The sequence below is a fragment of the Vidua macroura genome, chromosome 5, assembly GCF_024509145.1.
Source record: "Vidua macroura isolate BioBank_ID:100142 chromosome 5, ASM2450914v1, whole genome shotgun sequence".
NCBI classification, from domain to species: domain Eukaryota; kingdom Metazoa; phylum Chordata; class Aves; order Passeriformes; family Viduidae; genus Vidua; species Vidua macroura.
The window spans coordinates 39,383,763-39,404,165 of record NC_071575.1 but is presented as its reverse complement, the minus strand read 5'-3'; the positions used below and the strand labels follow the sequence as shown (position 1 = coordinate 39,404,165).

At 36.0% G+C, this 20,403-nt stretch overlaps 1 protein-coding gene across 4 annotated transcripts in view; it reads left to right on the top strand.

Annotated features, from left to right (window-relative positions):
• RAP1B (RAP1B, member of RAS oncogene family) overlaps positions 1-14,783 on the top strand; it is a 31,186-nt gene extending 16,403 nt beyond the window's left edge. For all 4 annotated transcript variants that reach the window (XM_053977506.1, XM_053977508.1, XM_053977507.1 and 1 more), the window contains 7 exons: positions 2,638-2,722; positions 4,097-4,165; positions 6,898-6,954; positions 8,045-8,185; positions 10,105-10,248; positions 11,992-12,107; positions 13,548-14,783. In XM_053977506.1, coding sequence (XP_053833481.1) covers positions 2,666-2,722; positions 4,097-4,165; positions 6,898-6,954; positions 8,045-8,185; positions 10,105-10,248; positions 11,992-12,078 — 555 coding nt within the window. In that variant the 5' untranslated portion in view covers positions 2,638-2,665 and the 3' untranslated portion in view covers positions 12,079-12,107; positions 13,548-14,783. The remainder of the gene's footprint in view (positions 1-2,637; positions 2,723-4,096; positions 4,166-6,897; positions 6,955-8,044; positions 8,186-10,104; positions 10,249-11,991; positions 12,108-13,547) is intronic.
• Positions 14,784-20,403: the final 5,620 nt, after the last annotated feature.

Sequence of the window (20,403 nt, the reverse complement as noted above, 5' to 3'; positions counted from 1 at the left end):
AGGCAAAGACCTGCAAGCAGGAAAATTTTCTTAAGAAAGCTCTTTTAACTAGGATTTGAGGTTTTCTTTTCTGTTAGAGAACAGTAAGAGAAAGGTGAAGTGACATCAGTACTGTTGCTCAAAGGCAGTGGAGTGGTAGGTGTAAGTGGCAGCAGACTATAAACAGGAAGCAGGTGCTTCTGCTGCCTGCCGTGTTAGGGATGTCCAGGTTAGCTTTCTTAAACTGTTTTAGAGGATACATTAGTTTGCGTTCCGTTCCAAGGTGTAATGGCCAGATGATAACATCAGTACAGGGATGCCAGGCTACCTCTATGCTATATGGGTGTGTGCATATATTAAACATTACTGTGTGCTCTTGGTGAGTTTAAGAGTAACTGTACAAATGACAAAAAATTGTCATGGTGAAAGAAGTTAGTACTTGTATTCTCCATTGCCCGAGTTTGGAGGGAAGGTCAGAGAAATGTTTAACCTCTACTGCAGTATGGCTTTGTCCTCAAAGATCTTAAAACCTTTTTACTTAGGTGTTCATTAAGAAGATTGCCTAACCAAGCTGTAATACATATGTATTATATGTATATATATATACACATATGTAATATGAATGCTTTGTGTGCCACCACTTAAAGTAGGAAAATCAGCTCCGGAATGTTATGGTGATTGGATATTTAGGGTTGAACTTTCAAATCTGGATGCTGAAAGATGCTTCAGCTTGCATTAAATTCCTGAATTGCTGTTTCAGAGCCAGAAATAAAATTGGCAGTCTCTCACTAAAACCAAGTTAGTTTACTTCAGGATTTGGACTTGTAGATCATTGAGTAAGAAAATTCAGAAATGACTCTAAAACAGATATGTGGTACCTGCTGCTGAAGTTCTGTTACTTTTAAACTACTGTCAGCCTTCATTATTGATATCTTCATATTTAGTTGCTAACTTCAGTCTGAGGACTGAAAAATTCAGCTTAAACTTTTCTTTTAAAGACAATAAAATTGCTGCAGTTCACCCAGATTACTGTACTGGGATTCCCACTAGACCCACTATGTTTTCATCATTCTAGTGATACCCTTATAAAAATAAAAGGATAACTGAATGTTTATTTTAAATAAATGACAATAATGTAGTTATAGGCTTAACTTGTCATGAGTTTGAGAGGTGCTTTTAAGGACAGTTGGAAACAATCCTGTTTATGGAAAGACTGGACAATTTACAGATTTGTGGATCTAACAGCATTTACAGTGGTGCAAAATAGATGAAACTTGTGGTGTGAATGGTTCTCATGGTGTGTGTTTGCAAAAAATTCTTTAGGAAGAGAAAGAGCTTAAATCAGGAGTGAAAGGATGTCCTATTAGGTGTGAAAATCACTGAAGAGTCTCAAAATGTATTGGTAATGGAAGCCTGAGGAGCCATCTCTTTTGCTGGACTGCAGGTCAATTATTTCCTTAAGGCTCTCTTCTTGTGTTCCTTTTGTGAGAGACAGTTTAGACAATTGAAAAATTATGCATTTGCAAGAAGATATAGGACCCGGTCTCTTGATTTCTCTGTCTTCTGACAATCGGTAGAATTAATCAGTGATGGTAAAGGCAGGACTCTACCATGGTGGCTTAATTTCTGTATAAATCATCTTGGAATTTTGTGCTCAACACCTGGTTGATGGTATTTCAGAGATGCTGTCAAATTACTGCTGATGAGAAGGGTGTTCCTTACCTTACTTTCCTCCTTGCTTACCTTTTACAGGCACCTGAGTTGGATCCTTGCACTTGCCCTTTTCCCTGGCCTGTAGATTATTCATTAGTTGGGGAGGGTTTCATCTTTCTTTAGGGGTGGAGAGGGGAGAAAACGGGTAACTCAATCTCATAAATGCTAGAGTCCTGCAGGAAAGGAACTGAGACCTTCCTTGGGAAAGCAGTAACAGTCCTGCTAGCTCAGTTGTCAGCCGGACTGCAAGAGGTGGTGTGGGTTTTTGAGCGGTATGACCCAAAGACATGTCCCAAAATCTGTGGCCTTGTTTTGGTTTGATGGGTCAGTTTCCAACAAAGATGAGCAAGCAGATCCTATAGTTCGCTGTTGGTAACCACATCAGCTAGTGAAGCAAATCTAGCTTGTAGAAGAGTTATAGTCTCAAAATACTATTTTAGTTGCTTCCACTTACTTATTAAGTAAGTCATAATAGATCTAGTGGAACATTAAGCACTTTTCAGACCAGGGAAGGGATTTTTTTTGGAAAATTATTTCTGAGATCCTGCTGTTCTTTTTAAGAAGTGTTTGTTTGTTGTTTAATTTTCTTGTAAAAGGCTCTGTGCTTCTTTGTTTAGTGCTTAAGTGTTTCAGAATGATAAAATTCATGCTATCTCCTCTTCAATAATTATTTCTTATGAATAGTAACTGTTAACTTTAGTATTGTAGGGTTTATTTGATATTTGTGGGAGAACCAGTAATGAGGTAGAGGAAATACTCTATCTGATGATTTGCAGCATTTTATTGTAGCTGCATTAAGAGTTGATAGAAAATATCTGCTGTATTAAAGAAGTTGACTAAGGAATTTTTATCAAACCATGCTTAGTTAACTGGATTGTGGTGTCATTATTGTACTTCCTGCATATAGGTCAAATTTTAATCAGACTGGTGTTTTATGTGTTTTAGGTATTGAGGGTGATTTACCTCTTGCATCATGCGTGAATACAAGCTAGTGGTTCTTGGTTCTGGAGGTGTTGGAAAGTCTGCTCTGGTAAGTATGAGGCAGTTCAAGTATTTTTTTTAGGCTTACTGTATTTTTTTCTCTAATACACTCTCTGCTGAAGTATATTTCTTTATGTAAGTGTGCACAAATAAATATAAGTGTTAGTAATGCCCAGTGAGGCATCATGGCTAGTAGGTAGAGCCTTTACTGGCTACATCTGCATTCATTGGTGCATTCTCAAATGCTGCTGGTTTTGTACAGGTTTGGTTGATGGTGCTTGATCAGTCTCGTGCAGTGAGGTGCAGAGTTACAGAATTATGGGGTGTCTGGCTTCGACAGATAAACCAGCTATCAGTCTATGGGAAATCAAGCTCCTTTGTGAATCTCTCAAAGGATATCAACTAGCTTGCCCCACTAAGTCCTGTCCCTGGAAAGGTCTTCAGGGTGCTGTTTGCTTAGTGTTTGATAGTAGTGTCTTTAGCACTAATATTTTTATGCAGATAGAAATATAGATTTGAATGTTGGTGGGAAACTTAATGTGTTTTCTGCATCCTTTCTGTAAGAGTGGGTATATAGCTGTGGCAGGTAGATGATTAAAATGCATGAGCTCTTTTATTTACAGTTAAACAATTACAGAATGTTTTAGTCTGATCTAGACTAGAATTTTAAAAGTTCGTAAAATATGATGTTCTCAACCCACCTAAGAACTTTGCATCTTTCTGTTTAATTGTGCACCTTACCATAAAGTAAGCTCCAGAGCTTACCTACTCCCTTGAGTCAGAAACATTCTCTTACGCAGCAGTTCATAAAGAAAAACTTAATGACAAATTATGTTAGATTGTGAAATAATGTTTTCATTCACCTCCGAATTCTTTATTTCACTGCAGCATTTCTGGATTTGAATGTGCCTGCTCTGACTTGGCCATTGAGTCTTAAGTTCCATTTGACTTGTGCTGAAAATGTCCTTCATGCTATGTATACAGGAACAGCCTATTGAGTGTAGTTAAGACTAGTAAAAGCTGGCAGTTGTCTTTTGACTAATTCCTGTGCTGGCAGATAAGCAGCTGAAGATGAAGTAGTTCTAAATACAAATGTAAAAGCTGTGCAGCTGTATTGTATCCTGATCAACTAGAAACTAATACTGATTCTAAGAGTTAGGCATACCTTAAATCGATGCGTGCTTTAATTCTTGCCCTCCATGTGCCAGTGGATAAAGGAAAGTGTAGCATTGCTTCATCTAACAGTTAAGTAGGCATACTAACTTTCTGTTGTTTCTTAAAATGATAGTTATGACAACTGTTTGTTATAAAAATGTTAAAAATGTTATGAATAACAGAGTATATACCTAGAACAGTGATTTGTGTACAATGTTTACAAAATGTCGCTATGCAAGAGAATCTTACAAGAACTTTTGTGTTGCAGACTGTACAGTTTGTTCAAGGAATATTTGTTGAAAAATACGATCCTACGATAGAGGACTCCTACAGAAAGGTATATACAAAAGATGTGTCTAGTGTTAGGCACGTAAAGCTGTAATACATATTGTCAAATATTTGAGTCACTGCTTGAAAATGGGTATGCCTCATAATGCCATATTAAACCAGATAACAAGTTTGAAATATAAATGTTCTCCTAAAGTTTGCTTAAAAGAAATAATTCAAGACTTAACTTTTTAACATTTAAGCATGATATCTTGCTGGCTAGTCAGTAATAAATGGTTATTTCATTGTCAGAGTTGAAAACATGGATTGCAAAAGAAAAATTTTTTTAATTGCCACTTTTCAATTTTATATTTATTATTAGTTTGTGTGTTAGTATTTGCAGGTAGATGTGGACTTGGGGGTACTATGCTGCTTTGATACTAGAAAAGTAGCTAAAAACAACTTCATATCCTTAAAGCACTGGAGGCATCTATTGTATTGTGCTCATAACAATTTAAATGATAGCTAGATATGCTTCCATTATTTTGGTTGTTGTTTTATTAATGAGTTAACACAAACCTGTCAGAAATGAACAAGCATTTACAGCAAGTGGCCTGTTAGTTTCTCTCTTCCTGTCTTCAGCATGACAGGCTGAAAGGTCTGATTCTGCTTGCATCATCTTGCATCTCCATATTGCTTACTCTTCAGTTTCACCTGAGACCACAATTAAGGTTCCAGACTAAGATAATTTATATCCAAACTGCTACCATTAGCCGTTTGGTGCAAGAGATAAGTTTTTGGCTGTATCAGTTTCTTAATCTACCTGTCTTTCTTAGCTGAATTACTTTTCATATGCATTAATACTCTGATGTTGTTCATCATTTGGCCACAAAAATAATGGTGTCTATACAAGGCAGGCAAGATGCACAAATCCTAGCTGAGAATGGGCAAACTGCAAGACCTCCTCTTTAGCACTGAGCTACATTTGTATTGGAACAAAGGTGGTGCATTAAGAACTGTTGCAGCCTACAGTCACCAGAATATTTTTCTGAACAGAAGAGGAATTAGTGAGAACAAAATAACAATTTAATCCTTTTTAAATTTGACCTTATATAAACTGTATGTTGGAAAAACCCAAGTCTGTCTTAAGTATGGGGCCTTCCAGCCAAAGCTAGAACTCTTATTAAAGACACAATAGCAGAACCAAATTCTATGTTGACACTTTTTCTGTATTAGAGAAGCAGGAATTTTTGACCATATCTCAGTGTTTAATGCAGGACATTGCTGGATCAGGCTCAGTAAATGACTCCAAAAAACATTCACAGGCTGCTCTAAAGTAAAGTGTTTCCTTTATTATATATTTACATTCTTTAGGTCATAGCAGAATCATGATGTTTGCTGGGTGAATTTTTCCAAAGACTGTTTCCATGGAGCCTAAAAAAGTAATGCTGTCTTAAGAAATTTTGCCATTTGCTAACTACATTTTTTTGTTGTTGCTGCTAATAAAGATTTATAATACTCCTTTCAGGTTTGTTCCTGAAATAACTAGTAATAACTCTGGGTATCCTTCTTTTCAAATTAGCCAGATTGTTGAAGTCTTGCTGAAGGCTGGACAACACTTTATGTAGTCATTTTCACCTTCTCACTGTTAATTACAATTCTAACTTGCTTCTTGCCTTCAAAATGTATTGGTTTGGCAGTTGAAATTCTATGCTATTTATGTTAAACGTAATTTTGTAATATTTAAAGTTGAGAGGATGTGACTTGTTCATCTTAATAATTGAGCTTGAAGTCTTGAAACTTTATGCCTTGGTTTACTCCCCAAGTATTTCTTCATAAAGAGAATAAATGCTGCCTAATTAGCTGAATAACTTCAGCAACAATACCTGTTAAAATAGTGATTATTTTTAAGGAATCACAATCCATAGAAGACAGGGGGGAGGTGTGAGAGGAGGGGAAATATTCCTCTTCCCTGTCCCCAGCTCAAATCTAGTTACAGAAGAACAGCTGCAAATTAAACTAGTGACAGTGCATAAATGGAGAAGAGGTAATCTATTAACTAGGAATTTTACATGCAAATGGACACAAGGGAAGTTTACCAATAGCTTGAAAGAAAAAAAAAAAATTAAAATGTGGGTAGTCTGCTTGAAACAGGTTGAGGGCACTGCCATGTCTTTTGCTGCCCTCAGGGCCATTTCTTTGAGGTATGTCCAGTAGATAGAGGAACTCTGGAATGAATACAGAAATTGTTCTGTCTTCTTAAACCTTCCATTCTTTGCAAACTTTTCTAAGCTGGGTCAGTTTTCTAATTAGGGTTCTAAAGGCTTGTTTTGGGGACACCACTTTTAGTGGTGGCTGTTTAATTGTTTGCTGTGTACAACTTAATCTCTTGTAGATGTAAATTACTATTAAATGAGCCTTAGTATGCCAGTCCAGTTTTCTGGCTTTCACTTGTACTTTTCTTTCATTCTGTGATGATCCCTGAAACAAGTGGAAATTAGTTGTGCTAGTTGCTGATAACCATCATTACAAATTTAGCAGCCTCCTTTTAAATAATCAAAAATCCCTAATCACTTTGCAAAGTGGTAGTTGGCTGCTGACACTGCATTTGAAAATGTCACTGGGGCTCTTTGAAATGCTTCTTCCTGCTGTTTTCAAAGTGTTTATCCATACAATCTTCTTAAGCCATTATGTTGCTTTATGCATTATGAATTTACTTATAAAAATCACATAATTTCTGATGTCTTTGGAGGGGAGAGTTGCAAGGGGAAGAATTATAACCATATCTTTCTCTCTTGGCAGCAAGTTGAAGTAGATGCACAACAGTGTATGCTTGAAATCTTAGATACTGCAGGAACGGTACGTAAAAACCAACTTTGCCTAATTCTGATTTACAGTGTGTTTAAAAAAAACCTTGAGTATTGCAGCAGAAAATTAATTGCAAGCTTCCCATGAGCTCTTATTCTATAACAGGGGAAAGAAATAGAGCATTTAAAAAGAAATTGTGCTCTTGTTCTAAGTTTGTTGCCCAGAAAAAAATTAGGACCCACTGGCCACTGAGATTTGATTTCTGTTGCTGTAGAGACTACATGCTTTCTTCTGATGTCCTTTTTCTTTTGTGTGTGAGATGTACTGTGACATTGGGATAAAAATAGTATTGCTTCCGTCAGCTTATAGGAGCTCAAAGCACAAGGGTTATGCTGACCCTTTGCATACTGGTCAGGTTTTTCTCTGACTAGTTCCAAAATTACTGGAACCAGTAATTTCCTTTATTGATTCCAGTGAGTTTAAGCTCAAGATTCTTGGAGTTTAACATGTGTTCTCTGAAGTGTGGCAGTAATCTGGTACAATAATAACTTACTTAAATTCCCTATTAGATTAATACCCTGTTAATATACAGTAAGATGGAGTGGCTGTTTTGTAGCAATAAATTGCACTTTCCATCTGACATACAGCAAGGGACAGGGAGTGATTGCTCAGGCACGAGGTAGCCAAATCACCAATGCGAAAGAGGCATGTGCCATTCTACAATTGTCCTGGTAAGAGTGCACCAGCGAGTCTTTGTATGCAATATCATAGTTGGCACTGAGGTCATGGAAATGTGACAAGTCTACTGAGTGTCTCCATCCTCTAGTCCATCTCCTTGAAAATTAATGTAGAATTTAACATTAGGAAATTTCCTAAACTACAACATTGGGTGTGAAAAGGGATGCATTCACTTTATGATCCATTTTACGGAACTATCAGGATATGGAGAAAATTTTGGTGTGTTAGGAGAGATTCAGGAGCAATTTAGCTTCTGTAATCTACAGATTACCGTGTACTTTCTACTGTACTTCTCTCCAGTGAAATTACTCTAGTTCCTTTAAACTAGACCTAAAGTTTATAGCAGTTTGTGCAAGTAAAATGCATATTGAATGCAACATCTGTATCTTTTTTGTAATTACAGGAACAGTTTACAGCGATGAGAGATCTATACATGAAAAATGGACAAGGTTTTGCATTAGTATATTCTATCACAGCTCAGTCCACATTTAATGATTTACAGGATCTAAGAGAACAGATTCTTCGAGTCAAAGACACTGATGACGTAAGATATCTAAAAGCTTTTAATACTTAAAGTTTTCATTAGCATGTTGCAGTGTACTGTGGTCAGGTGGTCTCCAAGTTTTAAATTAAGATGTATGAACCAGCAAATGCATAGTACAGAAATGCAACTCTTCAGGTAAACTGGAGAAATGTAACTTATATGTTATATGGAGAATTGTTTAATCTTTCTTTAAAACGCCTTAATTGAAACTGGTTATAACTTTATTTATTAGATTGCAGCAAGCAATTCTAAAGCAAATATTGTTGCCTTAATTACTATGAGTGAAGTTTTCTGCTCAATATCCCTACTGCTTATGGTATTTTAAAAGCATAAAACTTTAAGTTGTACTTGCATGTTATGTGGCTTTTATATTTTGTCTGTCTGCTTGTAATTAAGTTCAGTCATCCTATTTCCACACAATTTTCTATTATGCATCTCTTAGCATTATTAAAGCTATAAAGTGAGGCTAAAACATTATATTTTATCAATTATGAAAAGAACCTTACAGCAGTTGGAGGAAGTGAATGCTTTGTCCCCTAATAAAAGCAAATAAGTATTTCAAATATGAAAACAGCAGTAAGTGTGTTTTTAACAGAAACACCTTGTAGCTTGTAGCCTTCAGGCAGAAAAACTACCTTCCTGAAGAAAAAAATAAGCAATGAACAGTTTTTAAGGATGATCATATAATTTAATCTGTGTTTATGCAAAATTTGATAACTTTGATGCATTCCTTACTGCATGTATCTGCATATGCTTCTGCTGTCAGCAGACACAGAATATATTAACCATTTCAGTTTAAGGGAAGTGCATTAAGACTTTTTTAATACAAACCACTTCGCACTTCCTTGACCATAAGCGCTTGCAGGTCTTGCCTATGTTCAGCAGATTTCTTCTTGAAGCAATTTATTACCCATTACCACAAATGTATCTCAGAAGGTTAATATTTAAGTTGTGTGGACCTTTTCCATCCACAACCTACCAAGTTATAGCCTTGTTTAGCATGAAATTAGTTCTGTACAGTAAAATCAAGATAAACGTGATGATATTTAAAATCTTAGTTTGTGTGTTATATTTATGCTTACTAGTATCATTTTGGAGGTATTTCCTCAGAATTGTATTTTTTTAGAAGGCACCCCTCAGTCCTGAAAGGCATTCCATAGTATCAGGAAAAAGATAGTAAGCTTCAAGTTGCAACTTCAGTTTCCATCAGAATTCACACAAAAAGTTGCCCTTATGCCAAAGCTTAGGCATGACTTGCTTTCTTAGTGGCGGGAAATTAAATGGTCAAAATATTGTAAAGCTTTTTTCTACACTTGAATCTGTGAGGACTTAGCTATGTCCTTAAATTAGTAAAAGAAAGGAAGACGGGGAAGAAATAGATGATGACGTTTTCTTGCTACAAATGTCAATTCAGCATTTTTTATAGTTGGGAATGCTGGTAATGTAGCATGTTCCTGTTCTCTGTGTACTGTAGCTTGCTAATAAGAACAGTGTGATATGCTGAGAGTAGAGGAATGGTGAAAGGAGCTTTAGCATGCTTCATCATGCTACCCAGGACAGGACACTGTTTCCAGGATTTTGGAATTTGTAAGAATCATTTAGTAAATTCTTCAGTAGAGTTCTTGATGCCTCAAACATCTAAAAATGAAATTTCATTAAGTTCTCTAAAAAAACATGAAATTTGCTCAATTGGCAGTGTACTGAATCCTCAAACTACCCCCACTACTGCCCTCCCAAAATGCAGTCACATTCATTTGAAGACTGAAATATCACACAGCTGTTAAACTTAAGCTTCAGTTATACCAGAGCTTGATTATTCTGAAAATCAAGATCCTCTAAGGAATCAGATGGCTTTTAGGTGTGCATTTATACTGTGCAAATTTTAATTGTTTCTTTGCTGGCATTGAATTGTATTTTAGGTGCCTATGATTCTGGTTGGCAATAAGTGTGACTTGGAAGATGAAAGAGTTGTGGGAAAGGAACAAGGTCAGAACCTAGCAAGGCAATGGAATAACTGTGCATTCTTAGAGTCTTCTGCAAAATCAAAGATAAATGTTAATGAGGTAAGGCATTTTACCTGTGGTGGGGAGAGGTGTCGGGACACTGTCCTGATAACTGTTTACTGTTTGTCAAGGAAAAACTAACAAAATCATTAATAATATTCACTACAATGGACAAAACTGTACCCTGCTGTTGTGAGACCTTTATGTTAAAGGATATATTTGGCTTTGACATGGGATTTTTTCAAATTATATTGATTTTAGTGTAACTAGTGTAATTTTCAAATTATCTTTGTAATAATTTAGGATAAATATTTCTCTCTTATTCCATTCCTTAGTTGCTACAATTTCTATCAGTTGAGATTGTACAGCTAGACTTTGTTTTTTAAAGACCTTTAAGAGAGTTAAGTCACTAAAACTACTTGATTTAAGTTACTTGGTGTTAACACTATTTGAGATGGTAAGTACAAAAACTATTAAATGTTTTGTTAAAATTAGCTGCTCTGTAAAGTAAAAGGGATGCAAAAGCCTCTTTACTATATATCTACTTGTTTATTTAACAGGAGCTAGACAATTAATCAAATGCATGTATTTTGGGGATTTGCCATAATGCATGCCTTTTTATCCAGCATACGGAAAGGGATACAAAAAAATTAGAAAAAGAAGCTGTGTTAGTATTTACATTTCTGGAATAGCTTGAATTTTATGATGAATCCTGCAGTTCATTAGGTCATCTGGAAAACATTGGCAGCATCAGTCAAGTTGAAAGGGCCTCTGTGCTAGACTTGCAAGTAATCAAAACAGTATGGTGGTTTTAATACAGCTGATTTTTAAAATAAGTAATGTGTGTTTCATTAGGTGGGAATTTCTGGAAGCCACTGGTGTTTTTAAAAATTCAAATTAATCACTGTAACTGTATAAAAGTCATACTTTCAATAAGCTAGAACTTCCAGCAAATACTATAAGCCTGTGTTGGAATATTTGCTGCTTTGCAGCCAGTGCTTAGGAAGGTACCAGGATGGCTTTAGCATGAGGGCTTCCTTAGTTTATGAGATGCAGAAGTAATTGGGGCAATGTCAATTATGAATGAAGCAGATGCTGTTGAAACATTGTATGTTGATTTGTTTTAAATTAGCCTTTCAAAAAAATCACAGTTGTAGTTGTAGTTAGAATTCTAGGAGACTCAGTTTATGTGAGAGTCCCATAAATAAGTTACTTTTCGAGAAATTTTATGCTTCTGTCATGCTGTAGGTCTAGAGAGGTGGAATTAGTTCTTTAGACTTCAGTATTTTTTAAGTATCTGGAAAAGCATGATCTCATTCAAATACAAGAGACTATTACTGAATATGGAGTGTATGTGCATTACTGTGAAAAATGTGTAGTTAAAACTTAATAGAATTTTCTTTAAAAGAATATCTTAAGAGTGATTTGAGTTAGAAGAAAGCTGTGACCTGTTTCTTGACCTTACTGCTAAACTGCAAAGTAATACTGTAGAGTAGTTGATCACTGTGGCATTTTTCATGTGTGTTCAGGTAAGTTTGACCCAGAGATTAAATAGCTGTGGGTTATAGATGCCTTTTCCAGTTTGCTTCGTTGAAACTGTAGAACCCTTGGCAGACCATTATCTTAAGCAAGAAAACAAAAACCAACCAGTTATTAACTAAGTATATAATTTATAGCTTTGTGGTAACTAAGTATCTGCAGGGATTCTTGAATATGTGAGTGCATTATGTGTGAAAATTCAAGGCTGAAGGTTGTAAGAGAAGTCTCCTAATATCCATAATCAACTGATTTCTGTTTTTTCAGATCTTTTATGACCTTGTGCGACAAATTAACAGAAAAACTCCGGTGCCTGGAAAAGCACGCAAAAAGTCATCGTGTCAGCTACTTTAATGCATAGCTGTACTGTAGCTCTGAGCCAGGTAAACATTTTAAATTTTTCTGTGCTTTATGGCTATTCAAAACAAACAAAACAACAACTACAAAACCGTAAACAGCTCTGGTAGCTGTTGATGCAGAACAGCATTGAAAATTATTGATTTACATTATCACAGAAATGTTTAATGGTCTTTCTTTTAACATTTCAAAGTCAGAACTGCAAATATGTGCAAGATACACTGTTCACACTAGTCTGGGGGGCTTCTTCTCAAGCTTTAAGGTTTTGTTAGAGCTCAAATTAACAGTGTTTCCTCTGATACTTCAAAGCTGTTGGAAACACAGTTTTCTCTTTTAAGCCTGATTAAAATCCACTGCAAGAGCTCAGTTATCTGGAATGCACACAGTACAATATTGTTTGCATGCCGGTGTCTCTTTCTGCTTTGAACTCCTGCATATGCTTGTGTGATGTTATAGGAATTTAGCTTCCTTTCTTGAGACTCTGTGGATATTTTGGAGGCCAAACTATAATTATTATGTTTGGATGAGAAAGGTGAAGTGATCATTGTAACACTCCAAATATTTCACCTGAAGCTGCTGGTTACTAGATCAATTTCTTACTTGTTTGCAGTTGGCTAAATTCCTACATGACTTAATATGTGCACAAAGAATGGTGCTGAAGGATAAAGCAAGCTCCAGCCTGCTCTTTAAGCAAGCCTTTCCAGAAGTTAATCAGGAGGCATGGATTTTTTTTCTGCAAATTTTTGGGGGGGTTTCTGGGCAGGTTGTTTTCCTCTTTCCATCTCCAAGCCTTAGTATGAGCAGAGGTCTGTCTTGATTGACCTGACATCATCAAAGTTGGCTGTTGCCTCCCTTTCCTTCTGTGTTACTGAATATGCAGTGGTGCAGTTACTTCAGTGCTGTGATCCATTATTTTGTCATCCAATAGACCTACTGGATGTACTGAAGGATCCTAGTAGGACATCTCACTGTCAGAAATCTAGGCTTTTATTAATAACCAGGTAGTGTCATATGTAATTCTTTTGGTATATTAAAACCTCCTCAGTTGGAACAACTTAGATCACTTAAAAGTAAAACTAAGATGGTTCCAAAAGCATTAGCTGAGGGTGGCAGAAATGGTTGCTCCATTTCCTTAACGGGACTTTTGATTCAAGAGCTTTGATCCTTCAATTGTGTTTGATTGTAAAGCCATGGGAACTGTCATGCTGTAAGCAAAACTAGTCCCATCAATCAAATATTACTTCCACAGTGCAGCCTGGATTCCTCTATGCATCCTAATCCAGTTAGGATAGTAATTGAGATAGTCTGTTATTTGTATATGTACAGTAGGAAGTGTATGATTAGAGAAGTGTTAAGGTCATTTTCTGTTTGTCAAGAATTTTGCTAGTTCCTGCTGTAGCTGTTTTAAGTAAAGAACAAGGACAAAGAATTGTTACTATTGCTAATCCCTTGTTTTGTTGTTACAGGTCTGAAGAACTGTTGCCCAATTCAACAGTGCCAGCATTCCAACTTTATTAAACCTACCAACATCTTAAATGGACTTTCCTGTGGTGGTACCCTTTAAGAAATGGATGAAAGCTACATCAGTTTGCACATTCTATCACTTTCCAGTGTCATGAGAGATTTTTACTTCTAAATATTCTGTGTATGCAACTGGTAAAACCAGAGCCTACATCCAGTATTACTGATAAGAGACATTGTTCATCCACCAATGTTGTACATGTATGAAAACTGTGTACTGTATACTTCAACAATCCCCACTTTCTATTGGAGAGTACAATAATGTAAATCCTAAAAGCACCACTATTTTAGCATAATAAAAGAAAGTCCAAAGAGCTCCTATATAGACTACTCCAGATAACTTTGCTTCATCGGTATTTGTAGCTTATTGTAACTTTTTTAAAGAAATACAGGATCATCATCATCATCGTATTGTACAAAAGCGCTTTGATTAACACAACGGCTATATAGTTTTTTAATTTTAGGAAAAACCTGTGGAGACAGTGACCTAGTCTTTAAGAGTCCTTTCAGTATAACGTCTGACTAAAGACATGGCCTTTAATATCTGTTGGGAAGGAAATGTCCAGACTTTTCAACCTTTTATTGTATGTTTCCTTTTCCTTGTTTACATAGGGAACAATGTTTATAGTTGTGTGTACAGTGGGGGTCTACAACAAGAAGTGTATATTTTAAAACAATTTTTTAATGATTTAACAATTTTTTGTAAATCATTTTTGGGCTTCTGCAGCTGTAGATTCTCACTGTGAATTCCCTTGCTTGCTCATGCATAAGTGTATTTGCAATACCAAATATACAGGTTTAGTACTTTTGCCTGTTAGTGATTGTTTTACATGTGTAACGTTTTGGTTGAGATGTTAAATGGTGGAAGAGTACTGTGGATGTGAATGTGGGAAGTAATTTTAATCATGTGTAATTGGTCACAGGGCCTAAGTTGCAGTAATTAACTTTTGCTGATTTATTTAACAATGCCTTGTTGCTTTGTATGCATTAACGTTTGGGTGTAAAGATTGTGTGTATATCCAACAGGGAGCCACAGTATTTAAATTGACCAACCTAATGTTACAACTGCTTTGAGGTGGCCAAATGTAAACTAAAAGCCTTAATTAAAGTGGTGCAATTTTGTATGACTTAGCATCAGTAGTTCAATAAATTTGGATTGCCATGCAAGGGCTTGCATTACAGTTATACTACTTGAATGTTTTGTGTTTTAGTAGTGCTAGAAAATATTGATTTTTAAATCTCTTGCACAGTACAGACTCATACATCTTAGGATGAAGAGGAGCCCCTATGTCTTTGTTTTCTGACAAATACATGCCATAGATATTTTTTCTAATAGTATCCCATGTGTTAGTGTGAATGAATTTCTGACTGAATGAAATTCCATTTATTTCTGGACTTGGAATATGCCAAACTCTAACAAAAGGAAACATCTAATAGAAAAATGCCTGTCTTCAAAGGTTACACTATCAGTGGTTGTTTTGGAAACTTGAAAATATGTTGCCTGTTATTTTCCTTATTTCCAGGGAGAATTAATTGTTAAAATTTACTTAGTCCAGAAAAAAAAAAATTATCTTGGGAGACAGAATAATTTTTCTGCATGATACCTTCATGAACTGAACCTTATTTGTTTGGTTTTAAGGAAATCTGCAGAAGAGCATTCTTGCAGTATGGAGTGTAGAATTTTGCCAATTTGAAATACCTGTGTTGGACTGAGAAGTGGAATGCATGAACTGTAGATGATTTCCTAATCTTGGCTGTGCTGCTGGAAATTGATGTCATACCCAAATCCTTGGTACCTCCTGTTTCTCTGGCATAGAATTATCAGAGAGCTTGTTCTAATTCATTCCTGCAAATTCAATCAGATTAGGTTAGCTAATACTGGTAAGCTTTGAGATAGTTTATGTTGCCCAAGTGAATTAAGAAGCCCAGCTGATCCTTCCTGCTGGTAGTTTCATCAGTCATCACCATTGTTTAATGTAGGTAATATACTTCTACTGTGCAGAGACAGATTTAAGACTGAAATTCCATTTCATTTATCATTAGAAATATTTAGATGTGATAATCCCCATCCTGCTTGGTCCCCAGAGTAAAGGAGACTGGAGCACTAGATGCCCTAGTTCGTTTTTCATGAGGTACCACCTTCTTTGGTGAGCTAATCAGAATTTTTCTTCCCTTCATTTCCAACCTCTTCTTATTCAGGGCTTGTAACACTTTTATGTCCTGGCTGTCCTTTTACTGGTCTTTTTAATGTGTTCTTTTCCAGGCAGCTGTACAGATGACATTGGGTGGGAGTAAGAGAAAATTCTTTTGAGAACATCATAGAAGGGGCCTTGGTCCGGCCTTGGTGTCCAGACAGGGAAGATCAGGCTTTGCCCTGAAAAGCTCTGTACTGAAGTGTTCTTGGTGGTTCTGTTCTTCAGCATTAGAGGTATTCAGTTGTATCAAACCATTAAGGAAGTAAAATTTTCAGAATCTCTAGGTGTTAACATCTAAAGATTGTGCTAAAGGAGGGAAATATGTTCCCCCCTGCCCCCTATTTAGAACTTATCTCAGATGTGTAAAGGCAGCACACTGTAACCCAGGTAACATCTAAACCCCAGTATTCTTGAAAATTTAGGCAAGCTTCAAGGGAGCAGTGTCCCAGCTGTTAAAGGGAAGATGCTTGACAAAATGTTACTAATGAAATGATGAAGTGTAAAGAAAAACACATTCAAATTCTCTTCATGTCTAAATAATTGTGGTGTAAAAAGCTGTTCCCACTGTGGAAGTGAGCACCCAGTTCCACATGGGAATTGGAACTATGTAAGCAGTTACCAACTGTAGAAAAGAATCCTGTCTGCTGAGATTTTTGAACAAACTTTTACATATCTTCAAGACAATTCCGTTATGTACGAATGCTTAAGATGTTCACACTTGAACTGCCTGTCCAGAAACTGAGCACTTCTCTTAAAGCTTTGGACGAAAACATGCATAACTCACATTTTGAGAACTAATGCAGGCATTTTTGCAAATTCGGTGTTAAATACACATGTAACTGCTTGTAAAGTTAGCTTATGCTTACAGTGCACACCACTTTATTTCCTCTCTAATCTGAAACTGATAGATGTCAGTATTGAAAGCCTACTATGAAAAAAGTATTATTTATGTCCTGAAATACTGAAATACAAGAAATATGAATTGCACTAATCATATTAGGACTCTTTCCTTGCAATATAAATTTCTCTTATATCTTACCTTGTCCTATGCCCTTTTTCATTCTCAAATTATTTTGTGAAATTAATGTTACTTGCCTAACTTAAAAGACTATTTTGAGATGCTGCAAGATGTTTTCAGATGTCCAAATGAGTTAAGTGTAAGCTCAAACTACTACTGCTCTCCTGCCAAAGAGACTTAAATTCTAAAAAAGTATTGTGGAGTTAGATACTACAGTTCTTTCATAAGATGTACTGATTCTGTGATGGTAGAAATGAAAGCTGGCAGAAGTTTGAAATTGGGATTACAATGTTTTAAGTAAAATTGCTGTTTTCTTATGGGTCAACAGTAAAGATGAGAATTTTTCTGCTTTTAAAATGGTGTAAACAAACTGGATGAATTAAACATCATTAATTTTTTCCCCAAGTTTTCTAATCTTTGCCAGTTTTGAAAAGAGCTTAGTTGGGAAGACGTTTGGCCACAATACTGTACTAGTTCTAGACAGACTTCAGTTTAGACATATCGGCAGTAGAAAGTTATACTAGAGGTGAATGGTCAAAAATAGTCTAGGTACAGCTATGTAGCACTTTTTCAATTGTAATCTGATGATGCAGCCAAGTGTAGACAAAAAGCTTTTTCTTCTATTTTATACTGCTGTCCCAACAGCATTAGGTTATATTTCAATTTATTGCTTTTATTTTGCCTGTGTGTGGGGAGGAAGATAAAAACAAAAAGTTGATTAAGTATATAACAAAATGCAGTTGTAAGTTGTTCTCTAAGGTAGTATTAGAGTACCAGAGTTATTAAATTAGGTTTTTGAATCTCAAGCATGTTATGCTTTTCTTTCAAAAGCTTATTAACAACTTGAAGATTTTTAAAACTTCATCTACGTTTTCCATTTTATAAAGCATCTGGAATGGTACTTTATATTTGTGGAAAACTTACATTCTGAGTCTTGAACTAAAAGACAAGCAACGTTGTTTTGTAGTCTTGATTTTGTTCACAGTATTTCTACATCTGGGCTTCAAACAACATATAAATGTGAATTTTGCTGTGTCTTCCGTGTTTGGGATTTTGGGGGGGGTTGTTTGTTTGTTTGTTTTAAATAACCTCCAAAACCGTTTCTTTTCAGAGGTTTGAGTCATCAAGCAGAAAGTGACTTCCTGTTTTCAAAGAGTTGTTCTTTAGGGAGAGATTTGTGAATGGATAAAAGAATGTTTTTACACTTCCACCGTACTCACTTCAGTCTCAAGAGATCCTAGTTCTGCCAAACAACAAGTGCTACTGCTTCATTGTTTTAAGAAAGTTTACTACCACCAGGATTTTTTTTTCCTTTGTAGTTGTGACTGGGGTGAACTTCATTTGAGAATCATTGTCATTTCTAATTAATTCATGTAATGCCTTTTGTTTACCATGAACTTGGAGACATGGGCCATTTCTGCAGTCTTGAATACTGAGTGAAATCCTAGTGGATGTTAGAGTTCCTACTTTTGTCAGTATACTTTAACTTTTCATACTATGTGGCATTTTAACCTTCCAAATCTAGTAGGGAGGACTCAGTATCTTCACTCCCATAGTACATATAAAAAAATCTCTACATGTGAAATCCCAGCTCTCATCAGCTGGGTTTGCTGCTTGTAATGCACCCAATAGCAACAAAGACCCTTGGCAGTACTGTCATGACTTTCAGACACAAATAAAATGAGCTACAAATTTGTCTCTTTCTTTTTCCTGTTTAATAAAAAAAACGGTTTTAGCTGAGTTGCCTCAATAGAAAGAGCATGAGAATCAATTTGTTTTGGTAAGAACCTGAGCAAACATTTTGAGAGTCAACATGTATTTAAATACGAAGCAATCACATGAACACTTTACTTAAGTCCTTGAGATTGGTTTTTTAAAAGTTTCCATGCATTTAAATAAAAAAATTAAAATTTACATACTTCCAGGAGTGTGTTTCAGCTAAGAAAACATGTACTTTTTTGCTTCTCTTACGTAAAGGCAATGTATAGTGTAGTTTCCAGTTTTCTTTGTATTGAGTGAAGTTGTGCTGCTGTCACACATTGCACTTGAACTTTGTTGAGCTCTTCCTTTTGGTAATTCTGAATTCACGATTTTGGATATGCAGATGGCATGCACGCAGCTTGACAAAGCATTGAGGAAGTTTATTTAATTTTTGAGCTGTCTTAAAATGTATTTTGTAAAGGGTAATTGGAGTTTTGAGTTAGTTTACTTGTTTAAAGTTCAGTATATACTAAATCAAAATTAACCTAGTACATCCTGTAGGCTCTGTTAACTTTGCAGAAAGGTACTAGGAAGCAGAGGAACCTTAGGAATTGGCAATAAATACACCAGGTTTTGGTGTTAGTTGTTCTGGCTGCAGGGTCATCTTTGGGTGTCCTGCCTGTAAAGGAACATTGCTACCTCCCCTGATATTATGGTAACAACTGGAGTTAAGATCAGTGTATCTGATCCAAATATGTGAAACTTTAGGACAGATTTAAGAATTTTAATTATAAATTTGAATTTAGAGTCCTTTATATCACTGACTGGAAAAAAAATACATTCTCTTCTGCTTCTTGGAAGCATAAGATGCTTTTATGAGATTTTCAGTTATTTTTTCCCCCTATTTCCGTCTTGGTAGCTAAATATGAAATGGGATGCCAGTCAAAAAGTACTGAAACACACCTCCAGGTTTTTATCCAGTTCCCCCTGCCTTGCCCCCTTACTGGAGCCTCTAAGGTGTTTTCCCAGTCTGCACTTCAGAGAGGCTGTACATTCTAAGACAAGTTCTCTCAGTCGTTCATACACTTTTACAGGGTTGTTGGGTTGGGTTTTTTTTCTTAAAGTATGCATCCTGCCCTCTTAATTTCTCTTCAGACTTATTTCCTTTGCTTTGTTCTTATCTGTCATTGCTTTTTTGAGACGGCACACAAAGGAAGCATCTGCTCTGTCATTACATTTCTAACTTGTTTGCTCTCTGCCCTGAGGCAGGAGTAGCCCGAGGGTGTGAGCTGTTAGCAAACGATTGAACCAGATACTGATTTGTGCATTACTCTGAATTTCCCACTGCACTAGAGATGATAATGCTACTCTGTTTCAGTAGGATATATTGAGAGATACATTCTATTATATATATAGTACTGAGCTAAGATGTAATAATTCCTTAAACACTCTTTTCGTTTTCTCTCATCATGAAGGTTGTTGCCTTTGTTTATGCTTTCTTGATAGTCTTCAAGATAGAAGGGCAACGTTTTTGGTGGGTGGTTTTGGTTTTTTTTTTGTTTGTTTTGTTTTGATTTTTTGGGGGGTTTTTGTTTTTTTTGGGTTTTTTTTTGGTTTTTTTTTTTTTTTTTTGGTGGTTGGTTTTTTGGGCTGTTTTTAATCCAAGACTACATTTCCTGAGTGACTAATCTACCCTCCATAGGTCTGATGGCTTGTGTTTTTCCATACCCAGTCTTCATCAGCTTTCTTCTTGTGAAGCCTTATCAAGTTAGGCTCTCTGGCAGCTTCAGTGAAACCCTATGCTTGGGCATCATAGTATTTTATCAGTAGCTCAAGCAAGCTGGAGGACTTCAGATCATGTCTTGCACTTCTGCTGCCTTTTGCAGA